The following is a 21,522-nucleotide window of genomic DNA, read 5'->3' as shown; positions in this document are numbered from 1 at the left end:
TGTTTTCTTTGGTATTCCTTAACTTTTGTGGAGTCATCACCTCCAATTTCAACTAACATAATGGATAAATTTTGCTCGTGCATGTGTGCACGCATACCATGTCGAAGCGTAGGTTGATGTCGAAAGATATTATAAAAATACATACCTTTCATACACAAACAAACATATTGCTAAATCCTACAAGATCATGTTGTAGTTTGATTTTTTGAACATTCATGTCATTTTATTATGCTCGTATCAGAAATAAGGAAAACATATTAACAAATGGTAAAGATTTGGTTTATAAGCTAATAATTTGTTCAACAATGACAAAATTTGTTATATTTAATTTCTAAGTCGATGTATCTAGTCTATTGATTCTCTTTTCAAGATCCAATACTCCTTCAATAAACTACCTTGATTCATTTATCTTATTTCCATCTTTATAATCTTCCTCCAAAGCCTCCATCAGTGGTTCAATGGTGTCTTGGGAAGGATTTCCAAATAAAATAGTTTTCAAAGGAGAAAATTCAGGGCAAATCCAACATATTGAACATAAGGGTGCTAAGGAAAGTAGTCCTTAGCTGAATCCAGGGCAAATCTCCTACCCTTAATTTTCAAGGGATTAAGCTTGTGCCACCTACATAGCATAGGTTTCTCATGGTTGATCAACCTAGGCTGTGGTTGCAAATTTGAGAATCTCTCCCATACCCAAATATGAACCAAGTAGTAAAAGGGTGACCAAAGAGTTACCTCTTATCATCAGCCAAACTAACTATTGTTTTCTTCAATAGACCTAAATCATTTTATATGTTGGCTTAAAATATTGGTCGCAAAGCTGATTATCTACATCAAGGAAAACAAACTTGCTCACCAAGCCATTGGGAGAGGAATCAATCTCTGCCAACCAAGTTGCAAGGAATGTTTCATGCTCCATTTCATTCCCACTATCGACGAATATCCACCCTTGCTAATGTATAAACCCCATCCTTTTATTCCTTGTAGTTTGTTTTCCTATTGTATGTATCAATTTCTTCTCCACTTTTATCATTTCCTAGCTTTGAAATGGGGTGAAGATGGGATCATGAACTATTGGAAAATTCTCCAACACCATCACATCCTCCAAGGTGTTTTTTTTTTTTCTCACCTTAGGGTAACAAAAAGGTATTTGCCTCAGGACACCACTTCTCAACAACCCCAAAACACATGTTTTCATTTTTTACTATGAAGCACTTGGGTTGAAAACATGTGTTTTGGGTTGTTGAGAAGTTGTGTCCTTAGACAAATGCCTTTTTGTGTTCCTAGAGTGAGAAAAATGTCACCCTGGAGGATGTGATGATGTTGGAGGGTTTTGCAACTGTTGGTGATCCTGTCTTGACCCCATTTCAAAGCTAGGAAATGATGAAGGTGGAGAAGAAACTGATACATAGAACAGGACAACAACAATCTCCAAGGAGTAAAAAGAGTGGGGTTTATATAAACATTAGCATGGATGGATTTTTGTCAATAGTGGGAGTGAAATTGAGCATGAAACATCCCTTGCAACTTGCTTGGCAATGATTGGCTTCTCTCCTAGTGGCTTGGTGAGAAAGTTTGTTTTCCTTATTGTTGTTCATCTTGCTGGAGAGAATCAGCTTTGTGACCAACAGTTTTATCCAACATATAAAATGATTTTGGTTTATCGAAGAAAACAATAGTTTATTTGACTGGTAATGAAGAATTGGAATTGTAGTTAACTCTTTGGCCACCCTTTTACTACTTGGTCCAAACTTGGGTGTGGGAGAGATTAACAAATTAGCAACCATAGCCTAGGCTGATTACCAATGAAGAACCTATGCTATTTAGGTGGAACAAGCTTAATCAATTGAAAATTGACGGTGTGGGATTTTCCCTGGACTCTACTAGGGGCAATATTCCTTGGCACCCTTAATCATGTTCAATTTGTTGGTAAGTTTAGGTCTTTTAATCCAAAAAAGGAAACTTGGTTAACATGTGAGAGTAATTTGGATAAATGAAAATAGTTTTGGATGTTATATGCATGAGTATTTCAATGCTTGCACTACTACGAAAGTGTGTTTTTTATGACAGGTGTTCTACTTTTGTAATTATGTGTCTGAAAAATCCTTTTATGATGCACATTCTAAGACGGTTATTGAAAACCGCCTTAGAATGTGTGTTCCTCATAAAAAATTATGACGGGTTTTATTAAAAACCCGTCGGTATCTCAATTGAATTTAAAAGCCCAATTAATATGAGTCCACGTGCAGGCAGCAAATTAACTTCTGCGACCTCTCGAGCTCTTGAGCTTCCACGACCTCTTGAGCTTCCGCGAAGCCAGCTCGATCTCTCAAACTTCCGCGGCGGCCCTCCGTCAAAGTGCATCATCTCTCTCTCACTTGCGGCATCGTCTCTCTCATTGGGCAGAGGCTCCGCTTAGTTTTGTTATGATGCAGAGGCGCCGTAACTCTCTATCTCTCACTCGCTCACTCACTCACTTACTCACTCACTGCGTTGATTTTGTTCTTCACATGTTAGTACTTAATTTGTTAAAGTGTGTGTTGTGTTGATGATGTTGCATAAGAAGAAGAATGGCAGTGAAAACGGCAACAACAAGGAGAACGAAGACACCACCATCACTGATGTCTTGAAGGTCGAAGCGCACTACGAAGGTTGCGCTCCCGTATAGCTCAGCTCTAACATACCTCTCGTATGTTATTTTCCCCTTTTCTGTTTGGGATAGGACTTGTCATTTTCTCTATATCTATCCTCTCACCATTATTGCCTCAATTTCATACTTTCTTTCATGATCACAGTTTAGGGACTGCAAATTCTCTGCTTCTGTACACATGGAGTCAGTGTCGCGTGCTAATTTCTTTTCATTCGAAAGATTTTGGCTACTGTTTCAGGTACTTCTTAATTTAACTTCTCTCCGATTCCGCTTTCTATCATTTCCTTTTCTCCTATGTAGTGGTAGCAGTAGCACTCTGTTTATTTGTTTATTTTTCATCCCCAAATTTCTGATAACAAAAAAGATATTAGTCTATTAGTAAAATCGAATGAGATGAGTCTGGCAGAGCATACTCTCAAAATCAAATAAAGTGGTCCACAGAAGAATAAAATTCAGAATTTCATCATTTTTTTTGTCAATTTTATAAATTGTTCATCTCACACGGTAGTATTTGATTTTTTTTAATAAAAATTCTAGTTAATTTTGTGTTGCATTACTCATTTTTAATGAAAACACGGTGCCCGGATGGGCTGTTCTTGTAAGTGTTGTTTATGCTAAGAAAGGTTTGTGGCATAGAAAGCTTTTATTTTGATGATAAGTTTAGATATCCTGTGAATTCTGCTCCTGGTCAACTCCCAAGAACAGTGGATGTAATTGCAGAAGACGACCTTGTTGATTCTTGCAAGCCTGGAGATTGAGTGGCAATTGTGGGGATATATAAGGCTCTTGAAGGAAAAGGTAGTGTGAATGGAGTATTTAGGTAGCTCCAGAAAATATACTGACATAACTCCTTTGCACTTGGTTGCTTTCTTGAACAGAAACTTGATTGACTGATTTTCATGTAGGACTGTTCTCATAGCCAACAATGTTTCTCTTCTCAACAAAGAGGATAATGCACCAATCTACAGTGTTGAAGATGTCAAAAACATTAAAGAGATAGCTGCAAGAGATGATGCATTTGATCTGCTAAGTGATTCACTTGCACCTTCTATATATGGGCATTCTTGGATAAAGAAAGCAGTGGTTTTGTTGATGCTTAGCGGGGTGGAGAAGAATTTAAAGAATGGCACTCACTTGCGAGGGTTAGAGTTTTCTCTTGATCTCCTTTCTGTTAGTTTTTTTGTCAGCTCCTTTTCTGTTAGTTGAAGTTGGTATTATTGAAATCCAATTTGGTCAACTCCTTTTCTCTTAATATAAGATTGTAATGCTAGTCTATCTTGCTCCTTTTCTCTTAATACATTTATAATTTGTTAGGCATGTACAAGTGGTATTAATTATTAATTTTTTTTATCAATAATTCTCTAAAACTGATTTCCAAATCTGAGTAAGTATATCAATTTCTTTTTACACGCGGTTAGTTTTTTTTTATTAATTCAAATCAAGCAAGTCAACTAAATTTCATAAAATAATTTTATCCAATCATAATTCAAGGTTTATTAATATGACTAATATATACAAAACTCGTGGGCCTTAATATCCTTAGAATCCTGATACTTCTATTTACACTTTCATATTATTTGCATTATTTTCTCTTTTTAATCTTTTCATTGCAATATTATATCCATCACTTTATTTTCTCTTGATCTTTTCTTACTTTGTTTTCCATAATTCCATCCAACTCCATCTTGAAGTGGACATAATTATTACTTAGAGTAATGATTGTGCTTCTTTTTTATTTATTTTTTCCTATGCCAACTTACTTAGAGTAATGCATGCAACAAGTACATATTCATTAACCGATAAAAAAAGGCATCCATTAATTAGTAAACTAATCAATTTTGTCATTACTTTTTAGTTACTCAATCCCACAAAATTTTTAGGGAACATTGTGGTTGAACATGATTATGCTGAGTGCACTGGATCTGCTATTCAAGCTTTAGTTTTGTTTAAGAAGCTATATCCAAGGCATAGGGAGACAGAGATAAAGAATTCCATTGCCAATGCAGTTCATGGTATGGAAGTTGGGGAGTTTGCTACATTTATGGCACTTGGTTTGCACTTCGTGGTCTTGCAGCAGCGAGTAAAACTTACACTAATTGTGCTGCCATTCGCAAAACCATTAAATTTCTACTTTCAACACTGAAAGAGGATGGTGGGTGGGGAGAAAGCTATCTTTCATGCCCAAAACAGGTTTGTCATTGAATGGTCATGGTAAACAGGATACTATATGGTTTATTAAACTGTATTAAATATGCTTGTATGTATGTCTTTAACCTCATTTAGTTTGGATGAATAGAGCACATATTCTTTATGTGGGTTCAGGACATTTCACTTCTCTTCCCCTCGGTTTTAAATTTTAATCTCTATTAGCTAATTCACTGTTTTTCGTTCACTTGACTTATCATGTGAAAAACTGACATGACAACATCTATTTTTACATATTAAAATGTGTTGGTTTTTAGTTTTTCTTTTTTCTTTCTTTTCTCCCCCTGTTTTTTTTAATTCTTACTTAGGTGGCTAAATTACCTTTCTAATTAGAATCTATAATAAATTGAAAATATTTTTATTTCAACTATAAGGTACCAAAAGAATTCATTTATTTTCTTTTTAATTTATTATTCAGATATGCTTTTCCATGGAAAATTTTAACCAATGTACTATTTAGAAATGGCAAATTTATGTTATGATGCTCCCCTTCCATCTTTAAATCGTCAATCCATTGGTCATTTCCCTCCTGAACTCTATGCCAAACTCTCAAAATGTGAGTAGTTTGTGCATAGATCACCTTGCACCACTTTGGCTTGCTCTTCCCCTATAGCCTCCCCGCAACAGGTTTTAGATCTCCTTCAGATCCAAGAAGAAAAAGGAAATTATAGATTTATACAAGTCTAAATCATAGAGGTGAAGTAACGTAATTAAATGGAATGTAATTAAGATCTGTAAAGCTATGGGTTGGCAGACTAGAACAATAAGAAAAGCCTTTCCCACTATGGGAATTGATGCCATTTATTGTTTCCATTCCAAATCATTATTTTGCAAGTGAAATTCTAAAAAGTTGAAATTTAAAAACTAAGTGAATGCTTTAATTTTCCTAACGTGTCATAATAATGGAAAGTTACTATTTTTATTATCATAAAGCTTTTAGATCCTATGTTTATTTTTTTAATGTTTTTGTGTCTATAGTAGTATTTAGTAAGTATTCTCTTCTTGATAAATAGATTTTCTAAAGTATTTTTCTGATCTTGTTGTTCTTGCAGTCAACTTGATAACAATGACTTTGGTGGAAATAGCATTCCAGAATCTTATGGCAATATCTCAAAATTGTCAAAATTGTAAGTGCATTTTGTGATTCCATGTTTGGATGTATGATGCCAATTACAAGTAGTGGAGCTTAGGTGTTTGAGCCTTTATTTTAATGTATGGTGTGAAATACCAGTCTACATGCGATTCTTGTATATAGATCTTTCAATTGGAGAAAAACATTGTAAGGAGATTAAAAATAAAGGTCAAAACATTTAAGTACAATTATAAATATTGTTTCTCATAAATGATATTTAAACAGTTCACCACTTTGTATATCATAAAAGAATGTCGTACACACCATATTTATTTCATTAATTCATACATATTTTCTTATGTTTTTATCACTGTTTTTAAGATAGACATTTTTCAATTTTATTTTTTCTTAGTTTTCCAGTTTTTGAATTTTTTAAATTTTTTTAAAAGAACTGCAAGTATAATGTTGTTACTGCCACTAACCAAGAAATATGACAAAAAAAACAATGATTCAACATTGGTTATTAGGATAACCGATGTTGAATTATGAATATCCTACATCGGTTAGTTGGAAAACCGATGTAGAATTCATGACATTCTACATCGGTTAATTAGACAACCGATGTTAAATTATGGAAATCTATATCGGTCCATGCCAAGGGACCGTAGTAGAATAGAAGCCAATCTACATCGGTCCAACCAAGCGACCGTTGTAGAATTCACGCCATTCTACATCGTTTCCTATAACCGTCGTAAAACATCAACCCCTTTTTACATCGTCATCTACAACGTCGATCCATAACCGATGTAGAATGATCGATTTAACCGATGTAGAATGCGCCTGCTGTAGTAGTGTTGTTTGCAACAATGTATTATACAAGAGTACCTACCACATAGAGAGTGGCTATGCAATTTGGAATGCATCAAGAAGTTTCAGATTGTGTGATTGCATTCTCTGGCACCAAAGCTATTGCATTGAAAAATTATTGCATACCCAAAATTACTTAAAAAAATTGCAAAGAATATTACTTGGCAAAAAAGTAGTCTAAAGCTACTTTGTCATCATGGACCTCATGTATCAAAAGCAAATACAAATGGTAATGATGCTGATGTTGCACCTGAATTTTCTCCTTTGAAAATTGTTCAATTTGGAAATCCTTCTCAAGACACTGTTGACCCAAGAGATGGAGACTTTGGAGGAAGACTATGGAGATGGAAATGGGAAAAATGAATCAAGACAATTTATTGAGGGGTTAATGGATCTTGAATAGAGAATCAATAGACTGCAGATAGTGACTAAGAAATTATAAAGATAGCAAAATTTGGTCACTGTTGAACAATTTATTCTTATAAACCAAATCTTTAGCATTTGTTAATATGTTTTACTTATTTCTTATACTAGAAAAATTACATGTATGAATTTTCAACCTAAAAAGAAAATATGACATGATCTTGGGTACATTAATGCCTTGGTTTCACATTTGTTATTTGTTATTTTGCCTTATTACAAGAAAAATGACCTATACCTACGGACAAAAACTGTCACTATAAATAATAAAATCCGTAGGTAAATGTTTGATAGACTTTGTCCTATGGACGTTTCTTCCGTCAACTTTGAGGAGGCGTATAATGATGACTAATTGTCTGTCACTATAGGTTTTACCACAGTTCTCACAATGAAGCTTCATTAATTACAGTATTGCATCTGCTACAGGCTCTCAAGTGGTTGACAAGTCTCCTTCAGTTAGGTACAAATGTTGGAAAGCTCCACTACACATAATAGTGGTATTATTTATTTCAATATTTGTTTCTGCATTCATGGTTAGTTTGCTTATTTTGACTGTGTGGCTCTCTCTATTTAGGAACTTTGAGACTTATATCTTATGATATATTTTGTCTATTTGATGCGATGAACTATCAGGTGGAAGGCTCAGCAGTCCTTGCAGGCACAGAGTAAAAGATCCATTTTCAAATAGAGTACCGTGTGATGCATTAATGGAGTAATGTGTTTATGTGCTTGTGAAGGTAAGGCTTGCATGCGAGGCCATGTAAATACCTTTAATGATAACTATGAGAAGAGTGCGACTGGTAGTAGAGTTTATTATGGTGTTCATTCGTTAGGATTTTCTCTGTTTCTCTTGTACAGTTGCACTTTCTAATGTAATAAAAGATATGCTTCTGGCTTGAGATTCTCTAATATTGATTCTATGCAAAGTGTGTCCGTATATGATGATTGGTAAGCTTCCAGCTAGTAATAATTTAAGGAAAAATAGTACTTGGACACTCATGTTATAGCAAGACAAGGTTGAGGAGGGCAGATTGCAATGCCAAGGTGCATCCCTAGTTACCAAGCAGGTCATAGCCTTTCTAGTTAGGCTCTCAAATTGGCACCCTAGAATTGTCTTCTTATTAGAGGTGTTCATGTTAAACATATTTACCTACAGTTGAAGATGATAGGTACATATTAAAGACATTTACCTACAGTTAGGAGATGCAAGTAGAAGTTAATGACTTTTACCTACACATTATACATAGTAGGTAAAACCTATAGTGATAGACAATTAGTCGTCATTATACGCCTCCTCAAAGTTGATGGAAAAAACGTTCATAGGACAAAGTCTATCATACATTTACCTACGGATTTTTTTATTTATAGTGACAATTTTTGTTCGTAGGTATAGGTCATTTTTCTTGTAGTAAGGCAAAATAACAAATAACAAATGTGAAACCAAGGTATTAATGTACCCAAGGCATTAAAAATTACAAGATCATGTCATATTTTCTTTTTAGGCAGAACATTCATACATGTAATTTTTCTAATATAAGAAATAAGTAAAACATATTAACAAATGCTAAAGATTTGGTTTATAAGAATAATTTGTTCAACAGTGCCCAAATTTTGTTGTCTTTATAATTTCTTAGTCACTGTCTCCAGTCTATTGATTCTCTATTCAATGCAAGATCCATTAACCCCTCAACAAATTTCCTTGATTCATTTTTCCCATTTCCATCTCCATAGTCTTCCTCCAAAGCCTCCATCTCTTGGTTCAACAGTGTCTTGAGAAGGATTTCCAAATTGAACAGTTTTCAAAGGAGAAAATCCAGGTGCAACATCAGCATCATTACCATTTGTATTTGCTTTTGATACATGAGGTCCATGATGACAGAGTAGCTTTAGACTGCTTTTTGGCCAAGTAATATTGTTTTCACATCTCCATCCCTCCCAATGGCTCCTTCTGTGAAAGGATTAAACAAATAAACCTTACCAAGAATAATTTCACATCTCCATCCCTCCCAATGGTTCCAACTAGTTACCTGCTTTTGCACTAAAAAAAATTGTTTCTTGATACACAAGGAATAAGATAAGGTGATATGGAACAAGTGAACGTGGTTGTTTTCTCCATCACTGATTTAAAAATATTTGCAGACACCAATGGCAGATGCATACACCAGAAATTTTGTATTCACAAAACTTTGAATTGGCTTTTGCTCATAAAAATTACTCCTATCCCAATTATCTAACAGACTAATAATACATTCACTAATCTAGTAGAACAAAAAATAAAGTGTTCCTCTGCACAAGGGCAGAGAGAACGAGACAAAAGAAAAACAAAGGAAAATTACAAGGAAAGAAGAGACGATCCTGTACACATGCCTCTATATTCGTCTCTTACCAAAGAAAATACTCTAAAAACAGTGGTAATATACAAGACCTATGAAACGAATGAAGTAAGCAATAATGCCTACCAATATAATTTTTCCTATTCTTTTGACAGGACCTACACAAAACAATGGATATCTATCTCCATATTACAAAGCCCTCATGTATGACCAGCTTCGTCTGCACAAAAACCATAACAAAGTTTAAGTATTTTTTTCATTCTGCCATGAAAAAATAGATAAATACACAGAAAAGAAAAATCAAAGGCCAGAAAGGAGGGAGAGGGAGGATATAGAAGGATTATATAATGGGGGTATCAAAAAATTGGTATTGAATAGGCTGAATGAACAAGCTGGTTCTTCCTCAGAAAAGGGGCTCTCTAGTTCTGTTTTTTATTTTTTTATTTTCTTGGATTGCAGCCTTGTAACAGATTTCTACCCCTATGATACAGCTCTAATTCAGTATCAACATTACTTTAGTTTTACCATTGCAATATCAAAAGAAATATTTACATCTAAAAAATACCATGGTTATTTACATAAATACCCAGCATCATAGTTATTAATCTCGGATAGTGGTACAACAAAGGGACTGGTCATATTATAATACAAACTAAATAATTTATACTGCACATACAAAATACAAATACTCAAAAATAATATACCCAAAATTAAATAAATTCATGATAAATAAGTCACAGTTTAATTACACTCAGAATCACCATCAATCAAGGAGCAATAAGAATGTAGAATGAAGTCAAAATATAAAAGATGATGGTCAAATTATCAGGGTAAAAAAACAAAAAATGCATTAGACAAAAATTACAAAAATGTGAACTGTTGAATATTAAGGAAGAAAAGAACCCCAAAAAGAAGAAAAAAAAGCAGACATTTGTGAGCTCTGAAATGCTAACAGAGTGAGCTCTAATGCAAGAACAGAAACCTGTGATTGGTCATTGGCCAGAGAGGTCGGGCCAGGGCAGAAAAAGATGTTAGCAATGATATCTATTATCTATCTATTACTACATATTAGAAGTTTTCCCCTCCTCTCTCTCTCTCTCTCCCCCTGCCACATGTCATTATGTGGTTAAAAATTTCCCGCCAAAGCTACAGTACACAACTAAGGAGCTTTTTTTGGGTACTCGCAAAAAACTCTATTGAAACGGAAAAAAAACAGCATGATTAATATTTAATTAAATACTAATTGTTTTGACTTCTTACCATATATAATTATTGCAAATATTAATTACTTTACAAAATTAAGAAAGTATTTTCAATTAACTGATAGAAATATTCTTATTTAATAATTACTCATAAATATTTTAACTGGTCTTGCATTAATTAATATTTTTATTAAGTGTCTATTATATTAAAATATAAAGATAAGAAAATATAGAAAATTATTTTTAACAAAATATTTCTCTAACATTTATGTTTGTAAACAGTACTAATTTTGCTGCATTTCATTTTTGTTGGAAAAGCCCTCCTAATTGCGGATACCCCTTAGCCTACCTTACTTATGGCCTCTTTGGGTGGTGATTTAGTCCAACATCTCGAACGCATTCACCGTTGGATCATCGTGAAATTTGAGTACCACGTTCGAAACCAAATTCTGGGCATTCTCACCGTTGGGAATTGCAAAAACATGTCGGAGCTAAGAGAAATACCCTTCGCACCGTAGCTTTCTCTTTTCCCGCAGAAACCCAAAACGGTCTCAGTAAAACTATGATCCCGGTTTCGTTAACCGTTGGAGTTTCGTGAAATTTGGATTCTTTGTTCGAAATTCAATTGTGCACACTTTCAACGTTGGGATTTGCGAGATAATATTCGTGGAGCGAGAAAAAGGAATCACATGAAGACAGTATAAGTGGAGACTTCAATCTCTTCTCCGTCTCTCTAACGTTTGGGAACTCTATCAGAGCAGTCGGAGGAAAAACTGAAGGAATCTTAGGAAACCGCTAAAGATGCCGTTGTCGTTGTTGGAAGACATGTGAGTTCGCTTAAAGGTAAGGGATAAGTTTTTCGCAATTGGAGGTTAGAATGAACATGTGTAGGGATCCTTAGAGAACTAAATTTGGGTTTATTTTGGGATGTTTATTGAATTATAACTTTTCCTTTATGTTTATAAATACAATATTATTGTGTTCTATGTACCAATTGATGTCCTGATGAGAATTGATTGATAAACTTGAGTGCTCTTGATGTCTTTGTGTTGAACCCGTGATTTTGATTAATTGATTTTGATACAATTGTGAGAAACTATTTCAGAGGTTTTACACCCCATGTTGTGATAAAATCTTTTGTATAAATTGTTATGTTTAGGTTATGAAATGATGATTCAAACTGTGCGTATGTGATAAATGGAACATGTGACGGATGATGAAATACATGTGTATTGAGATGAGATGTATGTATTGAGTTGTAAACTATGAACTGTGCAATCACACAATTGTAAGACCCTTTAAGGGCGACGAGTATTGTGATGGGGTCCACTGTGGAAACCCGACGAGTTAAAATAATTTTGAAAACAATTGAGTAAATGTGTGTATTGCATAGTTCCATTTGGGAACCCGACGAGTTAAAATAATTTTAAAATAATTATTGTAAAACTTTTACTTAATTATTCATTCATTGATCATTCTTAAATATTTTACTTTTATGTAATATAGTATATTCTTAAATTATTATATACTCCAATAATAGTTTTTAGTAATTATAAAAAATTATTTGTAGTTATTAAAATGGACTATGATTCGGAGAAACATATCTAATTTTTCTTTTTTCTTTTTCTTAAATATATGTCATCAAAATTTTAAAATATGTTGAAGAATCTGATGATAAAAACTGTGAGAAACATATCTAATCTTTCTTCTCTTTCTTAACCCAAATGGACAAAAAATGTTGTGTATTTAAATCAGGATTTATTGCACTAAATTTGTTAAGAAATTGTTTTTAGCTCCTGCATCTTTCGCCTAATTTATTTCAAATTTTATTAGAGCAATTACTAAAAGATTAAATAAATTTATCTCTGAAATAAAATATATTCATTTATCGAAGGGTTAAACCCTAGAAACATTGGGACATATATATATGCACTGTTCACGAAGGTGCATGTCTTGATAGGTACAGAATTTGGATTCAGAGTGTTTCGGCGCTTCGCTGAAAGTCACAGAAACTTGCGACCAGAGAAGAAACCATGGTCGTCACTCCTCTGTAACGAAATCATCGAGGAAATCTTGTCTCGTCTTCCCGTGAAACCTTTGATCCAATTCAAGTGTGTGTGCAAGTAATGGAACTCCTTGATTTCAGAACCCTATTTCATCAAATTGCACCTTAGCAAATCTGCTGCGAAGGACAATTTGGAACACCTTCAATTGATAAAAAATGTCTGCCTCGGATCCATCCCTGAAATCCACATGGAATCGTGTGATGTAAGTTCGATATTCCATTCCCCTACAGATTGAAACGTTCTTGTTCAATTTCGCAAACATGCCAGGTTACCATCTGGTCGGTTCATGTAATGGGTTGCACTGTGGGGTTAGCGAAATACCAGAAGGATACTGTGTTTGTTTCTGGAACAAGGCGATAAGGGTGATATCCAGAGAATCGCCAACGCCGTCTTTTTCCCCGGGCATCGGCCGTAGAACAATGTTTGGGTTTGGCTATGATCCGTCAAGTGACAAATACAAGGTTGTAGCAATTGCGTTGACTATGCTCTCACTTGACGTATCTGAAAAGACTGAGATGAAAGTTTATGGCGCAGGTGACTGTAGTTGGAGAAACCTTAAAGGTTTTCCTGTTCTTTGGACTTTAACTAAAGTTGGTGGAATGTATCTGAGTGGAACCCTTAATTGGGTTGTTATTATGGGAAAAGAAACCATTCATTCTAAAATCATAATTATTTTTGTTGACCTGGAGAAGGAGACTTGCAGATCACTGTTTCTTCCCGACGATTTTTGCTTTTCTGAAACAAATATTGGAGTTCTTAGAGACTCGCTGTGCATTTGGCAAGATAGCAACACCCATCTTGGCTTGTGGCAGATTAGGGAGTTTGGAGATGACAAGTCTTGGATTCAATTAATAAATTTTAGTTATTTACATCTTAAGATTCGTCCTTATGAAGAAAAATCCATGATTTTACCATTGTGCATGTCTAATAACGGACACTTCTTCATGCTGAAATTCACTAGAAATGCTGATGATGAATACCTAACAATTCTGTATAACCAGGGGGATGGTAAGTCTCAAGTTTCTGTCGTTCCCTCAGATAGTTTCAGAACGTTGTTGTGGCGCAACCTCAAGATTTTTACCAAAAGTTTGGTCATACCTTATTGAAATTCTACAGATGTAAGTTCTTGATTACCCTATTTAATTGGCATCATCTAATTTCTGTCTTTTCAATTATATAATGATAATCTCGAACGCTTTGTCAGATGTTTAATTCTTTCACTTAATTATGTGAGATCTAATCTATATCATGTATTAACATATATTCTTCTCTTGGGTTGTGAATTACTACTAGAAATGTAGCATCTGGTAACCAATTTATTAGCATGTAAAGAAATATTGTGGATTCTAATAAAATGTCATTTGTTAACATTTATACAAATTGTTACTGTTGCCTGCTTCTCTTTTGTTATCACTACCATTATCAAATTAGTAAGCTGATATATCTGTGTTGGGCATCATATTACCTTCTTAGATAAAATTAGATATTAATTTCATTTATAAGAAAATTTAAGAAAAGAAGTAATGAAACCACTGCTTGTGAATTCAAGGATTCATTCATCAGCATCTCAATCTTAATCTGTGCTATCTTTGTCTGATCTCTCCGACCTATGCTCTCTCTCTCTCTGTCTTTCTTTGACATGTTTTCTCTCCCTCTCTTTCTCCAAATGCGAGCTTCATCAATCTCTGTGACACTAGATCTGAATATTTGTGCTATTTTTACTGTATGACTTTAGCTTTGAACGATTTCAACCTATAATCACAGGTTTTATACATTAGTATACTATCTTTTTTTATTGGAGCAGTGCTACTAAATATATTGAAAAGATTGGAATTTATGTGACACCAGTACAACTCAATTATACACTAGCAACTTTCATAAAAGCATGCTGAACGAATTGGATTCAAGCCTATATATAAGAGTTTTCTAATAAATCTCATTTGCTAAAATGATGTAAATAATAATTTCTAGTATTTTAAATCATGATCCAGTTATAGAAGCAGTTACTAGAAGGTAGATCAGTTACAATTTTCACCGGTCAGGCAAATTTCCATTACATTTTGTGTGACTCCAGATGATATTGATTGTCCCTATGCTCGATCCTTGATCAGCTTACAGGTTATGACTCAAAACCTGATTTTAGTGGTCATACTCATATCATTATCATTACATGCTAAGTCCTCATGGTTCATGATGAAGTCTGTATATAAAAATACTACATGCATGTATGTGTACATTATGGAAAAATACTGCCAACACCTTATGTTGGGGGAAATGTCTTGAAAATTATGACCAGGCCTTGCTTAAAGGTAGGTGTAGCTTTGGAGTGTCGATCACAAATGTTAAATTGAAAATTTTAGTTATGTAAATTTGAGTCTAGTTTATCTATTCTGGATAAATGTACCAAGTTACTTGCTTCAGGGAATAGAAGAGAAGACTGCCAACTTGGAAGGAAGTGAGAAGGCTCTAGTTGCACGGCATGAAGCTAGTCATGCTGTAGTAGGTACTGCAGTAGCAAACCTTCTTGCTGGACAGCCACATGTTGAGGTAAACCATTGAAAATGCTCTATTTTTGGCCATTGAATATGTCAATGCCATTGCAGATATGTGGATGATGCTTGGACCAAGTTACTTGTCTGCTTGAATTTTTGGATTTGTCACACTATTGAACTATAATTATTCTCAAATACTCTGATTGATGATTTGTTGTTCATACAGGCTCTGGTTATCAGACTCCTGGTTTAATGACTTGTGACCAAAATTGGTTAATTTCAGTTTTTATTTTTTTATTTTTAGGTGTGGACTTTGGAATATCTTATTTTATAATTCATTTATCTTGTTTTATGGTGGGAAATTAAAGAAAAGTATAAATTTGTTATGTGTGATATTCAACGATAATAAAACAAGTGATAAATCAAATATTCTGTTCCATTTTGTAAATACACTAGTGCTTTATGGGTGTGCCTCTTGGCACTCCCACTAGTCCCACTGCTCTAACAATTTTTTTTATCCTCAAAATACCCTTCAATGAATACTTGCTGCTTATTTCTTGTCTAACAAGTAATTGTTATATTTACGCTGATTCCTTATGATTAAATATAATGATTTGTTAATTTAAAAACCATTTTATTGTTTTTTAATTCCTAATTAACCTCACTTATGTGATTTTTTTTTCTCTTTTCATTTTTGTTTTCTTTCCTTTACTATATAAGACACACTAAATTCAGGTTTTCAATAATAAAAACTGAAGAATATATTCCTTCATGAAGGATAAGTTGAAGTTTCCTCCACAAGATTTCTTTAAAGAATATACTTATTGTATATATATACTTTTGAAGTGTGGTTCTACTGGTAGATAAGAAAATTAAAATTGTATTAATTTGAAGGGCTACTCCTACTGTTTTGGAGGGTCTTGGTGCTCATTTAGAAGGTAACTGTACATGCTGTATTTTACATTTGATGATTGGTGGAATGTTTGTGTTGATTGCCAAAAAATTAATAGTGAATACTTGCAATTTTTAAAACTTAAATAAATGGTTAGTATCTATGTTTAGGGATAAGGCTTAACTATAAAATAGAAGGTCTTATATGTAGTATGTCATACTTATATACTGTTGCCACCAATATTTTTATAGTTTTGTTGTTAGCATGTCAATTTCTTTTGTTGTTATGTTCATTTTGTACTGTATTAATTAAATTCCTATGCGTGTAATGTATGGTATTCTTTTCCAAGGTTGGATTTTATACAAGAAAAGCCAGTAACTAAATGATGAATATCCTTAAGTTTGCATCATTTATTTTCCGCCTTCTTGCAAACTATGTCTAAATGAAATTAAAAGCTCTTTTTTCTTTCTATGCATTTATTACAATTCTTTCTCAATTATGACAAGTACATAAATAATAATTTTGAATGATTTTTGTTCACCAATTTTTTGGGCATATAGTTAAAGTAATATTTAAATTTTGATAATTGTTTTTATATTTACATGCAACATAAGTTGATAAATTAAGCTTATATGTATATATATTTATTCGATGCTAATTTTTTTTGTTTTTATAGAAATATTATCTATATTTGATATTAAGAAGTTCTGGTAAAGTAAAATAATTAAGATTAGCGTATCATCAGAAATTAAAATAATCCTCATATATAATTTAATTTAAAATTTCATTTGAATTTTTTAATATTATTGCATGGTATAATTAGGGAAAAAATGTGACTTTCTTTTAAGTTTTAAGATTTTTTTCACCAAATCAATCATGAATTTAAATTTAATTTTATTGAGTAACAAAATATCATCATGTTGGGAAGAGAGACGATTTTTATCAAATATGATTTGTAAATTCTATAGTCAATTATGGTGAGTTTTTATTTGATAAAAAGATATTACTGTAGGTTTTTTTTTTTTTTAAAATTCTAAGATTGTAATTAGAAAAATTATCTTAAATTCTATAGATTCTAAGTCGACTTTTGGAAAAACCATCTTAGGCAGGGTTTAGAGAAATTTGTAGGGGTCACCATGGAAGCTTTCTTGTGGGGTCTTATGATAATAAACTAGAGAAAGCTTTAAATTTTAAAATGAATCAAGTCATTATTGTTCTAACTTTCATTTGTGAAATGTTGTCAAAATGTTAAATAACTAAGAAGCAAATTAAAGTTAGACTCAGACCTCAAATTTGCAAAAGAAAGATTCGAAAGAATTGAAAGTTTTGAAGAGGCAATATGCGGCACTACCAAAACAAGAAAAATTTAGCATTTAACGGCAGTAATTGTTATTAGCTTTTGTTTATTTGATTTGGGTAATATAGATAGGTACCAGGGTAAGCAGGATTTTATTACAAAAGATTTATCTATTGAGGTTTTATTTATTTTTCTTTAAATAATTTAATTTATATAAAATAATTACGCATCATCTTTCTTGTTTTTCGTACTTTAGAATTTCATACCGTATAGCAGTATTGTTATGAGAAAACATATTAACATCTGAATTGTTAAACATTAAATACATGTACACATGTATATGAAATTTTTGCGTGAAAGTATATTGATATTTGAATTGCTAAGATATATATATATATATATATATATATATATATATATATATATATATATATATATATATATTTCATTTTAATTGTCGAACCTTTCTCTAGTTTATTATCATAATAATTTTAATATGAAAATTTTTCCCAATATTTTGTCTCTTCTCGCCTAACTAAAGATTTATTGAAGATTTTTTTATCAGCAAATTTAAATTCTTGTTTCTGTTTTTTTCATTCCATTTAAATTTGGAGAGCATTTTATTTATTATTTGTTTATAGTTTTTTTACTTCATTGTCATAATAGTTTAAAAACATTATAATTTTTTTTACTGAAAAATTTCTTATTGTAAAACTTTTATGTAATTTAGTAAAAAAATTGCAAAATTTCCTCACTGTTACGCAATTTTTTCCATCTACTCTATTAATTCAATTTACAAAACTATTTTTACATAGTAGTTATAAAATATATTATATTCTTAAATTATTATATACTCAAATAATAGTTTTTAGTAATTATAAAAAAACATTATTCTTTAGTTATTAAAATGGATATGATATAAAATAAATATAATTATTTTCCCAAACTAAATACTATGCAGAGCACAGGCCCATAAATAGTGAGAAACATATCTAACTTTTCTTTTTTCTTTTTCTTAAATATATCTCGTAAAATTTTAAAATATGTTGAAGAGTCTGATGACAAAAGTTGTAAGAAACATATCTAATTTTTCTTATTTCTCTTAATCCAAATGGACAAAAAAATGTTATGTGTATTTAACTGAGGATTTATTCCACTAAATTTGTCCAGAAATCTGCGTTGTTTTTATCTCCTGCATCTTTCGCCTGATTTATTTCCAATTTTATTACAGCTTTTATTAAAAGATTAAATAAATTTATCTCTGAAATAAAATATATTCATTTATTGAAGGGTTAAACCCTAGCAACATTGGGACATATATGTCGACTCTTCACTGAAAACCACAGAAACATGCGATCAGAGAAGAAACCACAGAAACATGCGATCAGAGAAGAAACCATGGTCGCCACTCCTCTGTGACGAACTCATCAAGGAAATCTTGTCTCGTCTTCCCGTGAAACCTTTGATCCAATTCAAGTGTGTGTGCAAAGGATGGAACTCCCTGATGTCAGATCCCTATTTCATCAAATTGCACCTTAGCAAATCTGCTGCGAAGGACGATTTGGAACACCTTCAACTGATGAAAAATGTCTGCCTCGGATCCATCCCTGAAATCCACATGGAATCGTGTGATGTAAGTTCGTTATTCCATTCCCCACAAATTGAAACATTCTTGTTCAATTTCGCAAACATGCCAGGTTACCATCTGGTCGGTTCATGTAATGGGTTGCACTGTGGGGTTAGCGAAATACCAGAAGGATACCGTGTTTGTTTTTGGAACAAGGCGACAAGGGTGATATCCAGAGAATCGCCAACGCTGTCTTTTTCCCCAGGCATTGGTCGTAGAACAATGTTTGGGTTTGGCTATGATCCGTCAAGTGACAAATACAAGGTTGTAGCAATTGCATTGACTATGCTTTCACTTGACGTATCTCAAAAGACTGAGATGAAAGTTTATAGCGCAGGTGACAGTAGTTGGAGAAACCTTAAAGGTTTTCCTGTTCTTTGGACTTTACCTAAAGTTGGTGGAGTGTATCTGAGTGGAACCCTTAATTGGGTTGTTATTAAGGGAAAAGAAACCATTCATTCTGAAATCGTAATTATTTCTGTTGACCTGGAGAAGGAGACTTGCAGATCATTGTTTCTTCCCGACGATTTTTGCTTTGTTGATACCAATCAATTCTGAAATCAGGTTCATCCGCCACTACCAATCAATTGCTTGCTTGAATCGCTGTTTGGAGGTTTGGAGAGCGAGAACACCTGTTCACGGTACAGGCTGTTTTTGGATTTTTTAATGTTTTTTTTTCATTGTATATGTTTGTGCACTTTTTGCATGTTTTGTGCTTGTCTTGATTTTGATTATTGTATGCACTGCATGTGCACTTGAAGACTCTTGTACCATTAACTGATAATAATGGAGGTATTTCTTGTGTCCTGTAATTTTCTAATATTGTCAGTTCATTCACTCAGTTCTGTAAAGACTTAACTACATCTAGTAGCCATTGAAAAGAAGCCTCTAATACGCTTTGAGAACCCTAAAAGAAGGCTCTCATAACCTAATTTGCACTTTCGAAATAGTTGTTAATAACTTGTATCCACATCCTTGGAGATACTTCTTTTAGTTGAAAGCTTCTAGGCATTTTTAGAGAATCAACTTTTGATCTTTGAGGATCAGTTCAGAGTCTCAGAATGTAACTTGAATAAAAAAGTTCATTGTAAACAGTTGAACCATTTGTTGCTAGAGAACTTGATTATCTTTGATTCACTGGGTTCACTCGGGCAGAGTTGGCTTTAACAATTTACAAAGTCTTCAAGCCATTATTGACAATGAAATTAATATCCGGTACATGATCAAGTCTTTCAACATTTTATCAATACAAATATTGGCTTCACGTGAAGATCTTTATATATATATATATATAAAGTAGATGTGTGGACATTTTTGTAAAATCAACTTTCCATCCTTTTTTTAGTCTCTATTTTAGTAAAATTGCATCTCATATTTAAATATATGTGCTAATTAATGACATTTAAAAATTTGTTCTCTCTTTTCACAGCTGTTTACTTTTAATCCAATTTATACGTACGTTTCAAAATAGTTGTTAATCACTCGTATTCATGTCCTTGGAGTTACTTCTCTTAGTTGAAAGCTTCTGTGTAAAGGTGTAAAGGTGTGGAGGAGGGAAAGCATATCTCTTGGATCAAATGGAAAAAAAAATTGTCTTGAGAAAGAGAAGGGAGGACTAGGAGTAAAGGATGTTGCAATGTTCATGGAATTGCTTGCGAAATGAAAATGAGGAAAATAATTAAGGATGATGGTAGTCATGGTTTTAAATAGCGGAGAACAGCCGTACTTGCGGCCATATCAATCGCATTTTTTTCGCAATGTAAAGGTTTTCTGGCAGACCACAACCTCAATTTAAAACCATGACGAGATTCTTTGGTGCAATGTTTTTAAATCAAAGTATGGGGGCTGAAGGGGATTGGGAAATTCAGATGTTGTGAAGAAAGCCTCCCTTTGGTGGAGAGATTTGGCAAAAGTATGAGGTGGCGAGGATCCAACTTTCAAACGTAGAATATTGGAGGCTAGGGAGTTGTAGGGATGCTAAATTCTGGCTGGACAACCGGAATGGTGATACAGTTTTTGGGCTTTGGCTGACAAGTATAGCAGGTTATTCAACAATTCTTGTAATCCGAATGCCCTGGTGGCTGAAATGGGATATTGGGTAAATAATTGGTGTCGCATATGCTTTTTCTCTGTGAGTTGTCTGATTCAGTTGGGAGAAAATGTTACTATTGGATGGGGCTGCAGGTACCCTCCCAAACAAACAATGTTATTTTTAGAGGGGCCAATGGGAATTGGGAAGCTGTGTTGTGTGGCCGCATGGGATCTGGCAAAACATAGAGCTTGGGCATGGATTAATGCGAAAGGGAAAGGAAGAAAATTCTCTTATTGTGAATGGGAGATGAATCCCAGGGCTTGTTTGAATTGTTTAACGTTATGATTGTTTCGATCTCTTTGTGAAGGAA

General features: G+C 33.2%; 2 protein-coding genes across 2 annotated transcripts; both read left to right on the top strand.

Moving 5' to 3' along the window:
* Positions 1-13,072: 13,072 nt before the first annotated feature.
* Positions 13,073-15,557, top strand: LOC102665671 (F-box/kelch-repeat protein At3g23880-like). Its single transcript, XM_014770629.1, has 4 exons — positions 13,073-13,820; positions 13,929-13,930; positions 15,234-15,359; positions 15,531-15,557. The coding sequence occupies exons 1-4, from the start codon at positions 13,073-13,075 to the stop codon at positions 15,555-15,557; spliced, it is 903 nt and encodes a 300-aa protein (XP_014626115.1).
* Positions 15,558-18,871: 3,314 nt separating this feature from the next.
* Positions 18,872-21,397, top strand: LOC102665541 (F-box/kelch-repeat protein At3g23880). The gene is made up of 4 exons (XM_006603361.1): positions 18,872-19,588; positions 19,685-19,761; positions 21,134-21,218; positions 21,305-21,397. The coding sequence occupies exons 1-4, from the start codon at positions 18,872-18,874 to the stop codon at positions 21,395-21,397; spliced, it is 972 nt and encodes a 323-aa protein (XP_006603424.1).
* The last annotated feature ends 125 nt before the right edge of the window (positions 21,398-21,522 follow it).

Source organism: Glycine max, chromosome 18 (assembly GCF_000004515.6).
Source record: "Glycine max cultivar Williams 82 chromosome 18, Glycine_max_v4.0, whole genome shotgun sequence".
NCBI lineage: Eukaryota > Viridiplantae > Streptophyta > Magnoliopsida > Fabales > Fabaceae > Glycine > Glycine max.
Note: the sequence above shows the minus strand (reverse complement) of the source record. Positions and strands in the feature narration are given on the sequence as shown.